This window comes from Rhinoderma darwinii, chromosome 1 (genome assembly GCF_050947455.1).
Source record: "Rhinoderma darwinii isolate aRhiDar2 chromosome 1, aRhiDar2.hap1, whole genome shotgun sequence".
NCBI lineage: Eukaryota > Metazoa > Chordata > Amphibia > Anura > Rhinodermatidae > Rhinoderma > Rhinoderma darwinii.
In genome coordinates, this window is record NC_134687.1 from 588,312,011 (window position 1) to 588,332,382 (window position 20,372).

The 20,372-nt window shown below is 42.2% G+C and overlaps 1 protein-coding gene across 1 annotated transcript; it reads right to left on the reverse strand.

Annotated features, from left to right (window-relative positions):
- Positions 1 to 1,180: 1,180 nt before the first annotated feature.
- Positions 1,181 to 14,466, reverse strand: ESM1 (endothelial cell specific molecule 1). The gene is made up of 3 exons (XM_075854921.1): positions 13,936 to 14,466; positions 9,672 to 9,827; positions 1,181 to 1,548 (listed from the first exon to the last, which is right to left on the reverse strand). The coding sequence occupies exons 1-3, from the start codon at positions 14,234 to 14,236 to the stop codon at positions 1,460 to 1,462; spliced, it is 546 nt and encodes a 181-aa protein (XP_075711036.1). The 5' UTR covers positions 14,237 to 14,466; the 3' UTR covers positions 1,181 to 1,459.
- Between the last annotated feature and the right edge of the window lie 5,906 nt (positions 14,467 to 20,372).

Here is a 20,372-nt window from a genome sequence, read left to right on the forward strand (position 1 = left end):
ACAAACACCAGTTACCAGCAGGCAGCAGACAAGCCACATTGCTACATAGATGGAGATTGCAGAGGTGCAAAATACTGGAGAACAGCCACTCTCACATCTACAATTTATGAGGGGGGTGGCTGCTCAGTATTATCTTTGCGCACAGATAAGGCTTCTATATGGGTGCCAGTCGCACTGTTATGTGTAGTGCACCATGCTGACTTCAAGCCTATTATTTACACCCATACTAATAGATCAGTCGGACTGCCCAACACATTCTAAGTGGACCACACTAAGTACTAACATTCTATTCTCCACCAACATTACATTTCAACACTGAATTGTAGTCTTTACACCAAGTACTGTAGCGTCCATGGCCGCGGGCCGTCCGGTTTACTTACCTCCTGACGCCCGTAGCCATGGATCTGTACGCCAGCACTCACTTTTGCTCCAGTCCACTGTGCACATGAAAACAATCATCATCATCAACTCACATGATTTCATGGACTATAAGAAGGCCTCTGCCCTTCTGATCCTTGCCTGAGTGTTGTTTGTCATATCCTAGTTTGTCTAAGCAAATGGTCCCCTAGTGTTTTCCAGTTCCAGTGTTCCCTGTATCCTGTATCCCATGCTATCCTGGTCAAGTGCCGTACAGAGCTGTAGTCGTGCTGTGCTGTATCTACGCTTGTCCTGCTACTCTACGCCTGACGTCTACCCGCTGGCTAGTCCCAGCCGAGCCTGCCTTGCTACTGTCTGAGCTGCCACAGGTACCTTATACGAACTGTGGACAGTGACCTGCGCCCTGTTGGCCAGCTGCCATACCACCAAGGCGGTACGGCCCAGTGGGTCCACGAACCCAACGTGACATACTGTACAGGAATCAGATACAGGAAAAACTCCTGCATTATTGTAGTTCACCTAAGCTGTTAGATGTGTGTCTGACAACAAGTTTGTTGACTATTCCCAATGACTACCATCAGAATTGTGAGCGCACTTCTAGAAAATAATTCAGGCTGCAATTCAGGATCAGTACAAAGCTACTGAACTCTCTCTAGAATATATCTAAATGTAATCTGTAAAATAGTGAAAACGTACCATTTAATTTCTATTCACAATGAAAAATGATGGCAGAATTAACACCAGTTTAATCTACAAAGCATTTATTTAAATACACATGTAAACTGTATTAGATATACTAGACAACTGAAAATGATCCAAAATAAAACGTTTATATAACTACACATTTACAAAGAAGGTTCAACAGATATTTTCTCCACAGAACAAAGATGTACATCTGCCTTGTAATAATTCCACAGTCTATCAGGATCTCTCCATTGCTATAAATTAACAGTTTGATGTGGAGAGCCGACTTCCCAATTAATGACGCGTCCACTTTGTCTTGATGAAATCGCATTGTATTATGTTCTGCCTCGGTCCGATGTCCACATGGTCATTCTCATACACAAATATAAAGCAATGATCAGCGTGGATTTAACCATTTTATTCCTGATCGAGATGCTTTATCCTTATCCTTGACGCTATTCCCATCTCCTGAAGCCATTTCAAGATCTATGAAAAACAAATGAATATAAATAAATATTGGATAATTTCACTCCAAACATTTTTCAAATGGTAGCTTGGTTTATAGGGATTGTGTATGATGTATGTGTATACATGTGTGTGTGTATGTGTATATATATATATATATATATATATATATATATACACACACACCGTGTTCCAAATTATTATGCACATTGGATTTAAGTGTCATAAACATTTAATTATTAGTTTTTCAATTAAACTCATGGATGGTATTGTGTCTTAGGGCTCTTTGGATCATTGTAATCAATCTTAGACACCTGTGATAATTAGTTTGCCAGGTGTGCCCAATCAAAAGAAAACTACTTAAGAAGGACGTTCCACATTATTAAGCAGGCCACAGGTTTCAAGCAATATGGGAAAGAAAAAGGATCTCTCTGCTGCCGAAAAGCGTGAAATAGTGCAATACCTTGGACAAGGTATGAAAACATTGGATATTTCAAGAAAACGTAGGCGTGATCATCATACTGTGAAAAGATTTGTGGCTGATTCAGAGCACAGACGGGTTCGTTCAGATAAAGGCATAATGAGGAAGGTTTCTGCCAGACAAATTAATAGGATTAGGAGAGCAGCTGCTAAAATGCCATTGCAAAGCAGCAAACAGTTATTTGAAGCCGCTGGTGCCTCTGGAGTCCCGCGAACCTCAAGGTGTAGGATCCTCCAGAGGTTTGCAAGTGTGCACAAAGCTATTATTCGGCCACCCCTAAACAATGCTCACAAGCAGAAACGGTTGCAGTGGGCTCAGAAATACATGAAGACTCATTTTCAAACCGTGTTGTTTACTGATGAGTGCCGTGCAACCCTCGATGGTCCAGATGGATGGAGTAGTGGATGGTTGGTGAATGGCCACCATGTCCCAACAAGGCTGCGACGTCAGCAAGGAGGTGGCGGAGTCATGTTTTGGGCTGGAATCATGGGGAGAGAGCTGGTAGTCCCCTTTAGGGTCCCTGACGGTGTGAAACGGACCTCTGCAAAGTACGTAGAGTTTATGACTGACCACTTTCTTCTGTGGTACAAAAAGAAGAACCGTGCCTTCCGTAGCAAAATTATCTTCATGCATGACAATGCACCATCATGCTGCAAAGAATACCTCTGTGTCATTGGCTGCTATGTGCATATAAGGAGAGAAACTCATGGTGTGTTCCCATGTTCCCCTGACCTCAACCCTATTGAGAACCTTTGGAGCATCCTCAAGCAAAATATCTATGAGGGTGGGAGGCAGTTCACATCAAAACAGAAGCTCTGGGAGATTATTCTGACAGCCTGCAAAGATATTCAAGCAGAAACTGTCCAAATACTCACAAATTCAATGGATGCAAGAATTGTGAAGGGGATATCAAAGAAGGGGGGTCCTATGTTAACATGTAACTTGGCCTGTTAAGTTTTTTTTTATTGAAAGAGCTTTTGATTTCTGTAAATATGACCTCCTGATGCTGCAAATTCAACAAATGACCATTTTAGTTTTCTTAACAACCTTTAAAATGTTTTCATCTCTGTTGTGCATAATAATGTGAAACAGTGCATTTTGAGTTTTTTACTTCTAAAAAAAAATCTGTTATCATTAGGAGATTTGTTCAATAAAATTTGCATTATACTCCAACGGTGGATGGCTTGAAGATTATACTGACTGTCATTTGCATCGACTATTTAGGAAAATCAGCGAAAAATAACATTTGCATAATTTGGAATGCGGTGTATATATAGGCTAGGAGCTTATAGACAGGGCTACATTTCACCTACATATGTAAACCTTCTTTTGGTGACTATGTAAGAAAGTTTTTATAAATGTATTCTTTTTTTAGAAAAACCTGATTAATAATATAGAGAGAGATGAGGTATTGAATTCCATATGGATATCCCCTTTTACTTACTGCAAACAATATCAGTCCAACTATAAGACAGAGTGGGTGCTATGGATACACTGCCTGAATCTGAAACTCTTTAGATCGGGTTGCTAGGCAGAGTATCCCTAGAAACCAGTCTGTCTCAAATTACTCGGGTCTTCAGCACAGAGTTCAACTGGCATTGAGGGCAGATAAGGGGCAATGTGCCTTGTTCAAACCGTGCTTTCTCTCTCTGTCTCATACTGACATATTATTTCAATTTTTTTATTATGACTGGAAGGTGAGTATTTTTAGTATGAAATCTATATAAAGTAATTTGTGACGCATTATATAGACATGTCGTATGATAACATTTGTTTTCCGCTGTTCATAGAATTCAGTGGCCCTGTGAGATTTGAGATAGAAATTCACCAGAATACCAATGTGGTTCCCTTTGACACTTCACCCCCCCCCCCCCTCACATATTATATACAGCATTAAGCTGTGTATAAGTCAGAAGATACTTTTAGCTATATTCACTTTTAATATAAGATACACAAATATTTACAGCAGGTGTCCTTAAAGTAAATATCAAAGAGACAAATGTGGTGTGCATTAGCACAAGTATCCCAGTTTCCCAGCTACTACTTGAATTATGCCATTTGATAAAACATAACTTTTAATATTTAGCTTTAGAAATAGAGTGCCATGAAAAGACGGTAGACGTACAACATTGAGTTAGGATTAAAATGTGCAAAGTTGGTTAGAGTAGCATTGGAGATGTAGAAGGTATTAACATCTCATGGACATGATGTGGCTAGCATGTGCGGCAGCTGCAGACTGCCTAAAGAGCCTCTGTCCTACGTAGGGCAAAGTGCACAAGCTAAACAGCGACTATGTTAGATTTTAAAAGAGCGCTAGCCCCCCCCCCCGACCCCTTAAAGTAAATATCCACACCTACACACCATATTTCTGAATTCTGATTAATTTGATAATATATACACTACCGTTCAAAAGTTTAGGGTCACTTAGAAATGTCCTTATTTTTGTAAGAAAAGCAGCTTTTTTCAATGAAGATAACATTAAATTAATCAGAAATACACTCTATACATTGTTAATGTGCTAAATGACTATTCTAGCTGCAAACGTCTCGTTTTTAATGCAATATCTACATAGGTGTATAGAGGCCCATTTCTAGCAACCATCACTCCAGTGTTCTAATGGTACATTAGGTTTGCTAACTGTGTTAGAAGGCTAATGGATGATTAGAAAACACTTGAAAACCCTTGTGCAATTATGTTAGCACCGCTGTAAATAGTTTTGCTGTTTAGAGGAGCTATAAAACTGACCTTCCTTTGAGCTAGTTGAGAATCTGGAGCATTACATTTGTGGGTTCGATTAAACTCTCAAAATGGCTAGAAAAAGAGAGCTTTCATGTGAAACTCGACAGTCTATTCTTGTTCTTAGAAATGAAGGCTATTCCATGCGAGAAATTGCCAAGAAACTGAAGATTTCCTACAACGGTGTGTACTACTCCCTTCAGAGGACAGCACAAACAGGCTCTAACCAGAGTAGAAAGAGAAGTGGGAGGCCCTGCTGCACAACTGAGCAACAAGACAAGTACATTAGAGTCTCTTGTTTGAGAAATAGACGCCTCACAGGTCCTCAACTGGCAGCTTCATTAAATAGTACCCGCAAAACGCCAGTGTCAACATCTACAGTAAAGAGGCGACTCCTGGATGCTGGCCTTCAGGGCAGAGTGGCAAAGAAAAAGCCATATCTGAGACTGGCTAATAAAAGGAAAAGATTAATATGGGCAAAAGCACACAGACATTGAACAGAGGAAGATTGGAAAAAAATGTTATGGACAGACGAATCGAAGTTTGAGGTGTTTGGATCACACAGAAGAACATTTGTGAGACGCAGAACAACTGAAAAGATGCTGGAAGAGTGCCTGACGCCATCTGTCAAGCATGGTGGAGGTAATGTGATGGTCTGGGGTTGCTTTGGTGCTGGTAAAGTGGGAGATTTGTACAAGGTAAAAGGGATTTTGAATAAGGAAGGCTATCACTCCATTTTGCAATGCCATGCCATACCCTGTGGACAGCGCTTGATTGGAGCCAATTTCATCCTACAACAGGACAATGACCCAAAGCACACCTCCAAATTATGCAAGAACTATTTAGGGAAGAAGCAGGCAGCTGGTATTCTATCTGTAATGGAGTGGCCAGCGCAGTCACCAGATCTCAACCCCATAGAGCTGTTGTGGGAGCAGCTTGACCGTATGGTACGCAAGAAGTGCCCATCAAGCCAATCCAACTTATGGGAGGGCCTTCTAGAAGCATGGGGTGAAATTTTTCCCGATTACCTCAGCAAATTAACAGCTAGAATGCCCAAAGGTCTGCAATGCTGCAATTGCTGCAAATGGAGCATTCTTTGACGAAAGCAAAGTTTGAAGGAGAAAATTATTATTTCAAATAAAAATCATTATTTTTTAACCTGGTCAATGTCTTGACTATATTTTCTAGTCATTTTGCAACTCATTTGATAAATATAAGTGTGAGTTTTCATGGAAAACACAAAATTGTCTGGGTGACCCCAAACTTTGGAACGGTAATGTACTTTTATAGGATACAAGCCCCTTTTTTCTGATACAGACCTCCAAATCCATAACATAGACATAGATTTAAAAGACAACACACTGGCTGCCTGCAGCCACCACTAGAGGGAGATTAGGGGTTTACTACATACTGCCATACAGGGCCAGGTTTTGGGGTGTGCGACCTGTGCCATCGCACATGGCGCATCACTCCAGCAGGTGGAAGGGGGCGCTACGCTGGCTCCCTTCCCCTGCTTGTGGTTGTGAAGTGCCCAGGCCTGGCGACTCTGCAGCTGCCTTTCCGCCCGGGCTCTCCTTTTCGACTCAGAGGCGTAACTGCCACTATAGCAGCCATGGCGGCTGCTAGCGGCGCCACCGGGCATGAGTGCGCCCGTGACGCCTGCCTATCAGAGACAGGATCTCTGTGCAGGCTGGCGTGATGTCACAGGTTCACGCTGGCCTACGCAACGATCCCATCGGCATTGTTGAGCAGCTCCATTCGTTGCGAGAACGGGCCCTAGGTGAGTACAATTTTTAGTTTTATTTGTTTGGGGGGCACTGCCTACAAGGAGGAGGTGGGGTACTGTATGGCAGGGTTTGCAAGTTGGAGGTGGGGGGCTGCATGGCACTATCTACAAAGGTGAGGTGGGGCACTGTCTACAAGGGGCAGGTGGGGGGCTGTATGGTAGAATCTTCAGGGGGCAATATGGCATAATGTATAGAAGGGCTGTTTGGCACAATCTACAGGGGGCACTATCTACAAGGAGCGGGCTGTGTGTGGCACCCAGGGAGGGGGACATTATACTGTGGGGGGGGCCACTAGGGGGCATTGTACTTTGTGGGGCCATTAAGGGGACATTATACTGTGTAGGGACACTACAGGGGGCAATATTCTGTGTGTGGCACTTAGGGGACATTATACTGTGTGGGGGCACTAAAAAGGGCATTATATTGTGTGGGGGTGCTAAAAAGGACAATATATGTTTGGGGGCACTAAAAAGGGCATTATATTGTGTAGGGGGGCATTATACATTTTTATGGGGCATTTTTTTATGATGATGGTCAGGCGCTGAAAGAAAATTTTGCACGGGGCGCCATCTATCCTAAGGCCTGCCCTGCTGCCATACATTGAACTTACATGATACCCGGATCCCGCACTGATCAACTGTTTCCGCTAGAATAGGTAATCAGTATAAAAAACAGCTCACAAACTGGACAACCCCTTTAATAACAAACTAGTATGCAGAAAGCTCCCCCTAGTGGTAGCTGCTGGTTGCCAGTATGTTCTCTTTTATTAAGTCTTTTTCTATGCAGGGAATTTGCAGTTCTGCATAATTAAAAAATTCAACAGCGCAAAAATTCTGGTCCTAAATACAACATTATGACTAAGCACTTTAAGTCTGTTTCCTCATAGTTCCTGTTTAACAGACTCTTAATGTTTTTGCCCAGAATACCATAATCTGCAGACAAGATTAGACCAGATGATTCTTGTACTAAAAATGGAAACAAACTATTGTACTGTAGTTACACTGTCTATCTCTTCTGTATTAGCATTAGAGGTCAGCTTTCTGTTTGCTCAGTTACAACAATGCCGAATCCCCTTCCTCTACTTGACATGCTGATGTCATATATGTGAATAAGGAAACGACTGCAAAAATTCAGGATGGACATTAAAACATAAAATTACTAAAAAATTGCTTTTCCAGGGTGAATATCAAGCGCATAATGTTTTACCAAATAAAAAAAACACAGAAATCCATTATGAAATATATGTATAGCTATACAATTTTATGTAGAGATGCAGCAGAGCTTAATTTGCAAACTACGTTAAAGGGGTATTATTTTTTGTATAATTAAATGTTATACAATTTTCCAATATACATTCTGTTTTAAGAATAAGATCTGCTTGTTATTCAGTAGGAACATTCATTATTTACTTCCAGTGGATAATATTAAATAACAATAATTTGCTGAAACCGGACAACCCCTTTAAGATAACATAGTTGTTCCATGATATATTTGTAAGCCCTGTCCCCATCCCCTGCAGCAAAAACTCAGACTCTATTGAATGCAAATTTTTATAAACTCCATTGATTTTGGTGGTCTGTTCATGGGACAGTCCCGCGAAAAACTAGATTGTTGCCACGTCTATAAACAGCAAATACATGTGAAAATATTTGGGACAGAAATATGCTAAAGCAAAATAACAATTGGATCCGCCCTGCAAGACTTCTGCATGGATTAAAAGAAATCCTCTTGTTAACGGGACGACTAATTCAGTATTTTTGCCTGATAAGCAGACATTTCAGATGGTCGCATGGTGATGGGATTAGGATTGCAAACCACTTCAACGTCCTGAACAAATGTATCCCAGCACTAAGATTAATGGGGGGTTATGAAAATCGATGAGAATTCTCTCATGTGTAGGTTTCTTTAAATTCCATTCATTTTAATGGAGAGATCACCTTGTATGTACATACATCTATGGAAAGGAGGATTGCTAGGACCCACTTATTATGGAAATTCATCTCTTCATTAAAAATGTATGGGATATACGGAAACAATTCTGGTCTTTTATCAATAGCGTACATCACATTGGGATAGTTCACACCATTTCTTTGAGGATAAGGATGTTCTCCCCTCTTTCCTCGGTTGCTAGTAGTTCAGCTCTACTGGTAAGTCTTTTTTCATTGGACTTCACAAATAGATTACATGTAAAAGTTGCCATATTCAAGAGACGTTACTGAGTGTGTTTACACCTACTAAGCACTCTGCCAAGCGGGGGCATATAGACTATATGTGAGGTTGGTTATTAACAGTGCCTGAGCCCTCTCGGCCAACCAGAATCATGGAGAGAGCTCACACGTCAACTTCTTCTAGGTGCACAGGCTAGTTCACTTTTTTAATGAGAAAAAAGGCTCAGGGACAATAAGTAGCACATAGCACATGCAGTCTTTAACCACCTTCATCAGAGGATCTGGGGGCCATTTGGTAAGTGAGGATTTAACCATCAGGTTTTTTTTATTTGTCCCTGGCTGGGAGGCAGCTTGCTGCAGCAGAACGTTTCTTTCACTGATATGTCTGCAAAGGAGATCAGGCTAGCTAAGCACCCCTCTCTTAAGACAAGCTCCTCTAAAGCCAAAGTTGGAGTGGACCAGGGAGAGATGCCCCCTGTTCCTTGTCAGGTATCTCCTAGACTGTTCTTTGTCAGGTTTATACACTTTCTGAAGCTCCAGAAAGTGTTGTAGACTACAAATACCCAGATTAAGGGGGCAGACAATGCAGTCAACAGCTCTAGTCAACAGCTTTGGCTTAGAATTGCCTAGTCCCACAACAATGTTCTCTCAGGTGGGAGTTGGGGGTTTCGCTAAGCGGGACCATGTGGGAGTTGGGGGTTCCCTAGGCGGGACATATTATCCAGGTTCTCCTTTGGGCATAACTACTATAGATCAGACTACTATAGATCAGACAGATAATGTAAGGTGATGATCACCATATGTATTTTACCTATAGATAAAATGGTGTACTCTAAAAACTGCCAAGACCAATGTGCAAGAAAAAAGTGGAGGTGTTTCCCATAGAAAACCCTTTAGTTTCCGGTTATCATTTTCCTAGTGCAGGTTAGAAATCATGAGCAGTGATATTATAATATTAAAGACTGAGCATACCAGAAGATGAAGGGGGTCTTTGTTTGTTGGGGGGCCTGGCTCCAGTCAATTGGAAAAAAGGAAATTTCAAGCATTTTCCTGTTACACGATCACATATTCCAGATGGACAGTTGCAGGTTCCTCTGCAGTCCATCCCATAGGTGCCATATGGACATTCTGTAATACAGCAAGATAGAAAGAGGATCATTAACGTTAATTCATTGCAATTACACATAGGAAATTTCATTGTAGTTAAGTTGTTTGGAAGAGTCATAAGGTTAAAAGGGCCTCCAAGTGGCAGGGGGAAAAAACAATTACGCTTCGGAGTATAACGGCCATCCTGGTGAAATAAGCTACTGTACATATATAGCATCAAATACACACAAACTGATAGATAGATAGATAGATAGATAGATAGATAGATAGATAGATAGATAGATAGATAGATAGATAGATAGATAGATAGATAGATAGATAGATAGATAGATAGATAGATAGATAGATAGAATAGAAATATAGGAGATAGATATGAAATAGATGGAAGATACATAGATTTATATATGCGATGACAGAATGTGGACGTGTGATGATAGATATGATATAGATCTGTGTTAAATTCCTTCTCTGTGTACTGATATATGAGGCATTTAAGTAGAAGCTACAGATTATAGGACACAATGTAGCATCTGCTAAGGAATAAAAAGCTTATATCATAAACATTGAAGAAAAATGCAATTATTTAGATGTCAGGGGAACGGCTGCTTAACCTAGAGAAGATTTATCTGGAACATGAGTCAATAATATGCAGCATTTAGAAGAGATTCTTCAGAAATGAGTGGGGAACAAGAGAAATATGGAAATAATTAAAAAGGTACACTTTCTTGGAACTGAACATCAGGTTAGTCAGCTGGCCCAATTCTTCATTCCTCCTATGTCCTCAGAGGTTGTCATCATGATAGTGTTAAACCAACAGAATAGTTCATTTGCTTTTTTGCAAAGATTAGCTTGTGGAAATAGAGAATTCTGCCAGACTGGCAGCGTCATTATATGTATATGCCGTGAAAACAAAATGTCTTGTGTAAAATGACAACAAACGCTTACATAACAGAATATCACAATAGAAGGATTATGCCTTAGAAGCAATGACTTTGTTAAATATTACGTTGAACCGTTTCCGGATAATATAGTGGTCAGTAGTCTAGTATTTGTAATAAAAAACTCAAGCACTCCTTCGGTTGAAATATGCAAACTCGGTTTATTTTAAATAAGGCAATATAAGAGAAAAGGTGTAGCGTTTCGGCCACATTCCGGCCTTTATCAAACTCTATTGCCGCTGGTCAATAGAAAAAACCTTACAGGAAATGACGCTGTGAAGATGGGTAGCTTACCCATGGTACAAGCCTTTATTGCTTTATTTAAAATAAATCTATTTTGCATATTTCAACCAAAGGAGTGCTTGAGTTTTTCATTGCAAGTTTTTACGGGGTGGGAACCCTACCTACAGCACCCAGACAACCTGCAGAGTGCCACAGATTTGATCTACAGTAGTTTAGTATTTGGCTGCTTTTACTTTCTTGTTGCAATTATATTTTATAAAAATCTATTTATCTATCTAATATCTATCTATCTATCTATCTATCTATCTATCTATCTATCTATCTATCTATCTATCTATCATCTATCTATCTATCTATCTATCTATCTATCTATCTATCTATCTATCTATCTCATATTTATACATCCATCCATCTGTCTCTCTCACTATCAATCTAATACTCAGCATATCATAGTTATCTCATATCTGTCTATATATTTCTATCACCTTTTGTCATTTTTACTTTAAAGGGGTTTTCCCATCATCAATATTAATCACCTATCCACAGGATAGCTGATAAATATCTTATCAGTGGGGGTCTGACCGCTGGAAACCCCACCAATACCGAGCATGGGCTTAGCTTGCCGTCCCCATATGAATGGAGCGATGTTGCGCGTGCCTGGCCATGAAGTGGTGGCTGAGCATGCACAGTACAAATCCATTCATATTGGGCACATAGGGGACAGAAAGCTAAGCCTGTCCTCACTATTGGTGGGGGTCCTAGCGGCCAAACCTCCACCGATCTGATATTTATAACCTAACATATGGATTTATATATTATCATCTATCTATCCATCCTCTATGTATCTAGCTATTTATTTATTATCTATCTATCTCCTCCCGACACATCATCTTCTCTCCCACCATGGAAACCTACAAAAGCAATCTGAAAACCCATTTCTTCAGAAAAGATTACAACCTACAGTAGACCACTACACTATCAGATGAACAGCTTTTACCCTCACCTACTGTCTCCTTCCCAATTTGCACGCAGATTGTAAGCCCTTACAGGCAGGGTCCTCTCTCTCCTCCTTCTGTGCCATCATGTCATTCATTAAGCTCATATTTATTGTTTTAATTTTTCATATTATGTACATACCTAAACCCTTCTGATTTTCACTTGTACAGCTATCTTCTCTGAATGCTGCTCATTTTTTTCTCGTATTTTATTTAGCTTATAGTGGCAGGTTATTGTTTTGTTTCCTATACTTATTTATTTACAGCTAGCCAATGACAGAACAATTGTTTGTTGAACTAGACTAAGATGTAATAGAAATGGGTAATAATCATACATTTACAATAGTGAAAACAAGTGTTTTCAATCAACTAAAAAAAGTAAGATATCTATCTATCTATCTATCTATCTATCTATCTATCTATCTATCTATCTATCTATCTATCTATCTATCAATCTATCTATCTCATATCTATCTATCTATCTATCTATCATCTCATATCTACCAAGAATATTCATTTGAAACACCACTCGTGTAATATTAAATGGTGGGTGCAAATTAGCTAGAACGTAATCCACAGCTCAAAATACCATATGAGTAAAAAGATTGCAGCACTCCAGCAAGGTCCAGTAAAAAAAATCTGTAGTTTTATTTGCCCATGTTTAAAGCCAAGCGACATTTCAGTTCCATAATGGAACCTTTTTCAATCCTTCAAAAAAGATCCATGGTGAAACTTAAATGTATCTCATATCTGAAAAGTTTCTCATATCGCCTAACTACAGTATCTATCTGTAAAGTTTTTAATTATTTTACCCTTGCAGATAATCTACAGATGACTGCTCTTAACTGTACATTCTGGCTGGTATTTTGGCTTAATAGAATATGCACCACAGCACACTTTGGAGCATACACAATGTCACAGAAATCAATGACCTGTGTGAAAGCTACATTTTACGAATCAAAACCAAGTTATGTGGACGTGCACACCTGAACTCAATTATTATACTTTTTATCTGTTCCATGTGCTTTATGACTACTGAGATTACTTACATAGTGAGTTTGGCAGATTCAGAGCAGAACTACGTTTTTAATTTATGACTAATAATATCACAGTCTCTTGTATTTTCCATAAGACTGCAGATGAACCTTATATGATGTAGATATAAAGAGTAAAATGACAAATTCAGCTGTAATATATTAGAGCATGTAAATTTAAGGAAATGTAAATATTCATAAGGATCTTTGTTAGTGGTTTAATAACAGATTCTGAGATAGATTAGATAGATAGATAGATAGATAGATAGATAGATAGATAGATAGATAGATAGATAGATAGATAGATAGATAGATAGATGATAGATAGATAGATAGATAGATAGATAGATAGATAGATAGATAGATAGATATGTGAGAGAAAGAAAAAGATGATATATTGATCGATATAGTAATTTGGCATTAATTCTATATTCATATAAATCTTAGTAGAAATATAGAATTATTGCCCCATTTTTTGCACTTTTATACAATAATATGATTATAATGAAGAAGTTTTCTACTAATTCTGACTGTAAAACATTCTGGTATATATTGTTGCTATATGAATAAAGGCAATTATTAAACTTCTGTCATTGGAAAGTGCTCAAAAATACATGCGGCACAATTCATCTAAATAGGACAATAGATTATACAAAGGACTACAGGTAAACCTACTAGTCAGGAAGTTATCACAGATCATAAAGGATGAAGCCCTAAAGAGACAACCAATTCAGCCCTGCTACATCTGTAGATGGTTTTGTAGATTTTGTGAATGTCCTGGAGACTCACTTGGCAACAAAACTGATTCTAAAAGTATTACAATTGTTTAAGAAAATTTGCATGTATGTTAAAATGAGAAAAGCACAATCATTGGTTAATTTAAAGGTTGTATAGAAATTGCAGAAAATATGATTATTACCTCTGCATATACCAAATTCATCTCCAAAATCATCCTCCTCTGAAAAAAAATGGCATTTCAATCCAGGCCCACATTTAACACCATCCATGCCAGACACAGTCCGGTAACAAGTTTCCCCAGCAGCTGCAGCACAGACCCTGCAGCAGCCACAGTCGTCCAGCACAGTCCTCTTACACCTTATGGTACTCTTGCACTCATTACTGTCACAACGTTCTGGACAGTCCACAGCATACTGGGCATTCAGAGCTGTGCCAAGGTGCACGTTAATCAAAAGAGAGGCAACAAAGATGCAGCACTTCATATCTGCAGACAGGATGGACTTTTACGCCTGGGCACTGAGCTTCAGTTGAGGACAGGAACGAATCCAAAGTAGTAGCTGAGCATCAACCTACAAATTTAGCAGCTTTATACATTGTCTTCCCACAGGCTTGTCAGTCGTCAGCTTCCTCAATCCGGTAGTGCTATCCTACTGCCAGCCTCCCTTGTTTTACTTCATGAGATCCAGGATGGAGGCTGGATTAACAAGCTGCTGCCATCCAGGAATTGAAAGGGTTGATGTCATTTGTTTTGTTTAGATATGATAGGATGAAAGGAAGAGAATAGCAAAAATAACTTTATTCTTTTCTATGTTACTGCTTTGTATTTACAGTGCATCGTGCGCAGGTTTATAGGGGATCCCTGTAAAAGGGGCTGGTGTAAAGGTGGGGTTCACTGGCTAGTGTCGCCCACTCTTACTACCTCCTTTATTTCAGGGTCACTAGTGTTATGCCTAGCTCCCCTACCTTTTTCCCTGTATTAACGTTAATCTAATTGCTTTTCTGCTAAGTAAGCGGATACGACTGTATAGTAAATAAAGATAATATTTATTAATACACACAGTCAATAATACTTAGATAAAATACACCAAACAGTAAATAATCACAGTATAGTATCAGTGTATCCCAATACACATAACTTAATATGTATTGAATACACATGACACTACACGTGGCACAGTATACACAAGGTATCACAATCCTAATCTCTACCACCACCCACTTACCCAAACATACATATACATTACGTTGCACTACACAGACGCTCACTACTTCTGTCCCGCTCCCTCCTAACTATAAATGTCCCTGTACACTAAGGGTTAACAAGGGAGGTGGAGGATAAAGGCTTACCAGGGGATAATCAGAAGGTTTAATGGGAACAGGGGATATGCAGGTAACGTGCAGGCAGGCGGGAAAGCGTTAACTAGGGATGTGCAGGTAGGTCAGCAAGAGTTAACTAGGGATATACCAAGGGGTGTGTAGGTAGGTCAGAAAAGGTTAACTAGGGATGTGCTGCAGTGTAGAGGAGAGGGGGTTAAAGTGCAGGGCTAGGACGGGGGTGAAAGCGTTGCTCGTTGTCTCTAGGGGAATGGGGAGAGAGATGGAAAAGGGTTAAATGCAGCTGTTGCTGCACTTGATGCTTAGCACGCGTTGGTGTAGGAGAGTGTCCTGTAGGAGTCCATTGGAGCAGGAGGCAGGCAGGACAAGCGACAGGAGAGGGGAGCCAGTCCGTCGGTGGAGTGGTGAGGGAGGCAGGATCCACTACTGGGCGTACCGACGCAGGGCTATTTAAACCCTGCTGGTACGTTCGTAAATGGGGGCGAGTGGCGCTCGCCCTTGGCTAACATGGGTCGGCGCGGTGATATGACATCAACGGCCAACTCATGAGCGAGAGCAAAGCAGGATCCATGATTTATTAGATAACATATATATATATCATGCCAATGGCCGCGGGCCGCCAAGTTTGCTTACCTCCTGACGGCCGCAGCCATGGATTAGTGAGAGCTGGTCCCCATCTCCTCCTCAGGAGATGCCAGCGCTCACTTCCGCTTCGCTCTGCTGTGTCCCGCAGGGTTCGCACGCTCGTGCCCGCTCTTGAAGGGCCAGCGCGCGCACCTGAATTAATGACCAAATTAGTCCATGAGCACCCTGGACTATAAGAAGGGCTCTGCCCCTTTCTACATTGCCTGAGTGTTGTTGTCGTTACCCTAGTTACCCTAGTTTGTCTCTGCAAACGTCTCCTAAGTGTCTTCCAGGTCCCAGTGTTTCCCGTTCCTGCTACCTGTAAGCTGTATCCCGTGTTATCCTGGTCTAAGTGCCGTATTAAGTTGGAGTCTTGCTGCGCTGTGTTCTACGACTGTCCTGCTACACCATGTCTGGGGCCTGCCTGCTGCCTAGTCCCATCTGAGACTGTCTTGCTACTGTCTGAGCTACCACAGGTACACCTATACGAACTATAGACTTTCACTGGTGTCCTGTTGGCGAGCTGCCATACCGTCCAGGCGGTACGGTCCAGCGGGTCCACGCACCCTACGTTACAGTACGCTCAGTTCCTGGACCTCGCTGGTCAATCCAAGACCATGATGACATAACAAGTGATGTGGGCGGATATGCTAGTCCTCCGGTCTCGACAGGACCAATGCCTCCAGGCATTGAACATTATTTCACATCGGCTGAATGTGCTAACTGCCATTCCTCCTACTGCACCTCCTGGCAGTACAGACCCTCCAACTACACCTCCTGGCAGGCTGAGCCCCGATTTTCTTTGCCGCTACCTCATCACTATGATGTAGACGCGAAGACCTGCAGGGGATTCTTGAACCAGTGCCAGATTCACTTTAGCCTGTATGCAAGAGCATTCTCGACTGATGACCAGAGACCCGTGACTTCCAGGGGTTCCTACGGACATTTCGCACAGTGTTTGAGGAGCCTGGACAAGTCTCGTCGGCAGCCACCTCCTTGCTGAACCTACTCCAGGGAGACACTTCCGTGGGTGAGTACGCCATCCACTTCCGCACCCTAGCGGGAGAATTGTTGTGGAACAATGAGGCCTTGGTGGCTACATTCTGGCAGGGTCTGTCCCCCGAGATTAAGGACGAGCTTGCCGCCCAAGATCTGCCATCTACCCTGGAAGACCTCATCCTTCTGGCCACCCGGATTGACATAAGGATCTGAGAACGGCTCCAAGAGGCTCGCCAGGAGGGAGGACTCCCTAGCCCTGTTTCTACTTTGCAGCAAGCCCTGCTGTCCTCATCAGCTGTTCCTCCAAAGGAGTCTTTGAAGACGGACCATGTCAAGCTGTCTACCCTGGAGAGACAATGCAGATGCACTTAGTGACTCTGTCTATATTGCGGCCTCGGAAGCCATCTTGTAAGTCTGTGCCCCCAAAAGCCCCAGAGCCTAGGGTTGGTTGGAGAGACAACCTTTGGTGAAGAGAGTCTTTCTTCTAAATTATCGATCCCCGTGACCATAGTGTCCGGCGAATAGACACACTGGGTCTCTGCCTATCTGGACTCAGGATCCGTAGCCAATTTCATTCAGAGAGACATGGTGGATCTTCTCCAGTTGCCCATAACCCCTCTGGAGAGGCCGTTGATGGTTGCCTCGGTGAACGGACTACCTCTGCCTGACCCTATTGTCGCTGTAACCAAGCCGCTGAGGCTCCAAGTAGGAGCCCTTCATTCCGAGCTCATCTCATTTTTTTGTCCTGTCTAAGGCCATCAACCCTGTGCTGCTGGGCATGCCCTGGCTCCGACTACATGCCCCAGTCCTGGACTGGAATTCTCCAGTGGGGTTCCGAGTGTCTTAGCCGCTGCCTGGTACAGATTCGTCTGGCTCAGCCTCCTCTGCCTCAGTCCTTGGCAGGATTGCCTTGTCATTATTCTGCATTCTCAGATGTCTTCAGCAAGAAAGAGGCAGAGACGCTGCCCCCACACCGGGCCTATGACTGTCCTATTGAGCTGATTCCTGGTGCTTCCCTTCCCCGTGGTAGGGAATATACTCTCTACTGGCCAGAGACTCTGTCCATGTCCGCCTATGTTAAGGAGAACTTGGAGAGGGGCTTCATACGGAATTCTTCCTCCCCGGCAGGAGCCAGGTTTTCCGTCGTCAAGAAAAAGGATGGTTCTCTGCGCCCCTGCATCGACTACCGGGGTCTCAACCAAATCACGGTAAAAAATTGTTATCCATTGCCATTGATTTCTGAACAGTTTGATCGCATACGAGGAGCCCAAATTTTTTAGAAGTTAGACCTATGGGGGGCTTATAACCTAATCCGGATTCGCCGGGGTGACAAATGAAAGACGGCATTTAACACCAGTGACTGACACTATGAATATCTAGTAATGCCCTCCAAGAGTTTGTTAATGACATCTTTCGTGACGTTCTCTATGTCTGTGTTGTGGTCTATCTTAATAACATCTTGATTTTTTCTCCAGATCCAGTGACTCATCAGAGACACGTCCGTAAAGTGTTGCTGCGGTTAAGGGAGAATCACCTGTACGCCAAGTTGGAGAAGTGTGTGTTTGAGAAAAAGTCTCTACCCTTCCTGGGCTACATCATCTCGGATCAAGGCCTTAAGATGGATCCTGAGAAGGTAAAGGCTGTCCTGGAATGGCCACACCCTCAAGAGTCCTGAGATTCACAAATTTCTACAGACAGTTCATTCCAAACTTCTCCTCACTGACATCTCCTATCTCTACCCTCACCAAGAAAGGCATGAACGCCAAAATGTGGACTCTGCATTTAATAGCCTGAAGAGTGCCTTCACGCCAGCCTCTATTTGCCATCATCCAGATGTATCTTGACAGTTTTTGTTGGAGAGGGGCTTCATACGGAAGTCTTCCTTCCCAGCAGGAGCTGGGTTCACCTTCATCAAGAAGAAGGATGTTCTCTGCGCCCCTGCATCGACTACCGGTTCTCAACCAAATCACGGTAAAAAATAGTTATCCGTTGCCGTTGATTTCTGAACAGTTTGATCGCATAAGAGGAGCCGAAAGTTTTTCTAAGTTAGACCTACGGGGGGCTTATAACCTAATCTGGATTCACCGGGGTGACGAATGGAAGAAGGCATTTAACACCCGTGACGGACACTATGAAGATCTAGTAATGCCCTTCGGTCTGTGTAATGCTCCCGCGGTCTTCCAAGAGTTTGTTAATGACATCTTTCGTGACGTCCTCTATGTCTGTGTTGTGGTCTATCTTGATGACATCTTGATTTTTTTCTCCAGATCCAGTGACTTATCAGAGACATGTCCGTCAAGTGTTGTTGCGGTTAAGGGAGAATCGCCTGTACGCCAAGTTGGAGAAGTGCGTGTTTGAGAAAAAGTCTCTACCCTTCCTGGGCTACATCATCTCGTATCAAGGCCTTAAGATGGAGCCTGAGAAGGTAAAGGCCGTCCTGGAATGGCCACGCCCTCAATATTACTGAGATTCGCTAATTTCTACAGATTGTTCATTGCAAACTTCTCACTGACTTCTCCTATCTCTACCCTCACCAAGAAAGGCATGAACTCCAAAATGTGGACTCCAGAGGCGGAATCTGCATTTAATAGCCTGAAGAGTACCTTCACGTCAGCCTCTATCCTCCATCGTCCAGATGTATCTCGACAGTTTTCATTGGAGATGGACGCCTCCTCTGTTGGTGCTGGTGCACTCCTGTTCCAGAGAGGGTCCAAGGGCAAGACAATAGTATATGGCTATTACTCTAAACTTTTCTCTTCCGCAGAACACAACTACTCGATTGGGGATCAGGAGTTACTGGCTATCAAATTGGCTCTGGAGGAGTGGAGACATCTACTAGAGGGATCAGTTCATCCCATCTTGATATTCACGGACCACAAGAACCTCACCATCTCCAGATGGCCCAACGACTAAATCCCCATCAGGCCAGGTTGTCGCTGTTCTTTGCCCGGCTCCAGTTTGAGCTCCTCTACCGTGCCCAATGGAATCTCCACAAAGTATTATTGACCCATCTTGCATTGTCTCGGTCAATCCTCTGCAGGTTAGAAATGTCAGGTCCGTATTTCACACCGAATAACCACCTCTGTAAATTGAAAGCTGAAGGCATGCCTGGAGAGAAGTACACCACACAGATGTTTGGTACAGCTTCCCTCTCCGTCAGGAGGAAGACTGAAGACACTTTTTATTCAGAACAAAGAAACACAGAAAGAGACACATGCCTCCTCCCCAGAGATGTGGGAGTGCCCACGCCCCCACCAGTTTCTCAGACTCACTCTTCTTGCATTCCAGGGGGCGGTGTCTTCCATAGGTGTGTCCGACATGAACAAAGAACTTGTTATATATATCAGTATATTACACAAAGAACTGAAATGTATATACATATGTGTGAGGATAATATTTTTCAAACAATATACATGGTAATGATCCCTGACAGTCCCCCCTAAAAATATTATAACTCTATCCCTGAGTCTTGCCTAGCAACCTACCACTGACCACTCGAATCAGGCGGGTAGGGGTTTTGGATTTCTTCACCAGCTTGAGACGAGCTACTCCTGATGAGTAACCCCCCTTTGTACCTGGACTTCCAAGGTGTCGGAGTAATCCTAACTTTCCCTATTCTCCTCTGGATACAGGATGGTTGTCTTGATATAATCTACAAAC

What these genes read in the sequence shown, in the direction of transcription:
- ESM1 (XM_075854921.1), bottom strand. Translation starts at nt 14,236, where the DNA reads ATGAAGTGCTGCATCTTTGTTGCCTCTCTTTTGATTAACGTGCACCTT. An exon ending in TGAATTTGGTATATGCAGAG is followed by an intron (nt 9,828 to 13,935) that starts GTAATAATCATA and finishes GCTGTATTACAG; the next exon opens with AATGTCCATATGGCACCTAT. An exon ending in AAGACCCCCTTCATCTTCTG is followed by an intron (nt 1,549 to 9,671) that starts GTATGCTCAGTC and finishes TGTTTTTCATAG; the next exon opens with ATCTTGAAATGGCTTCAGGA.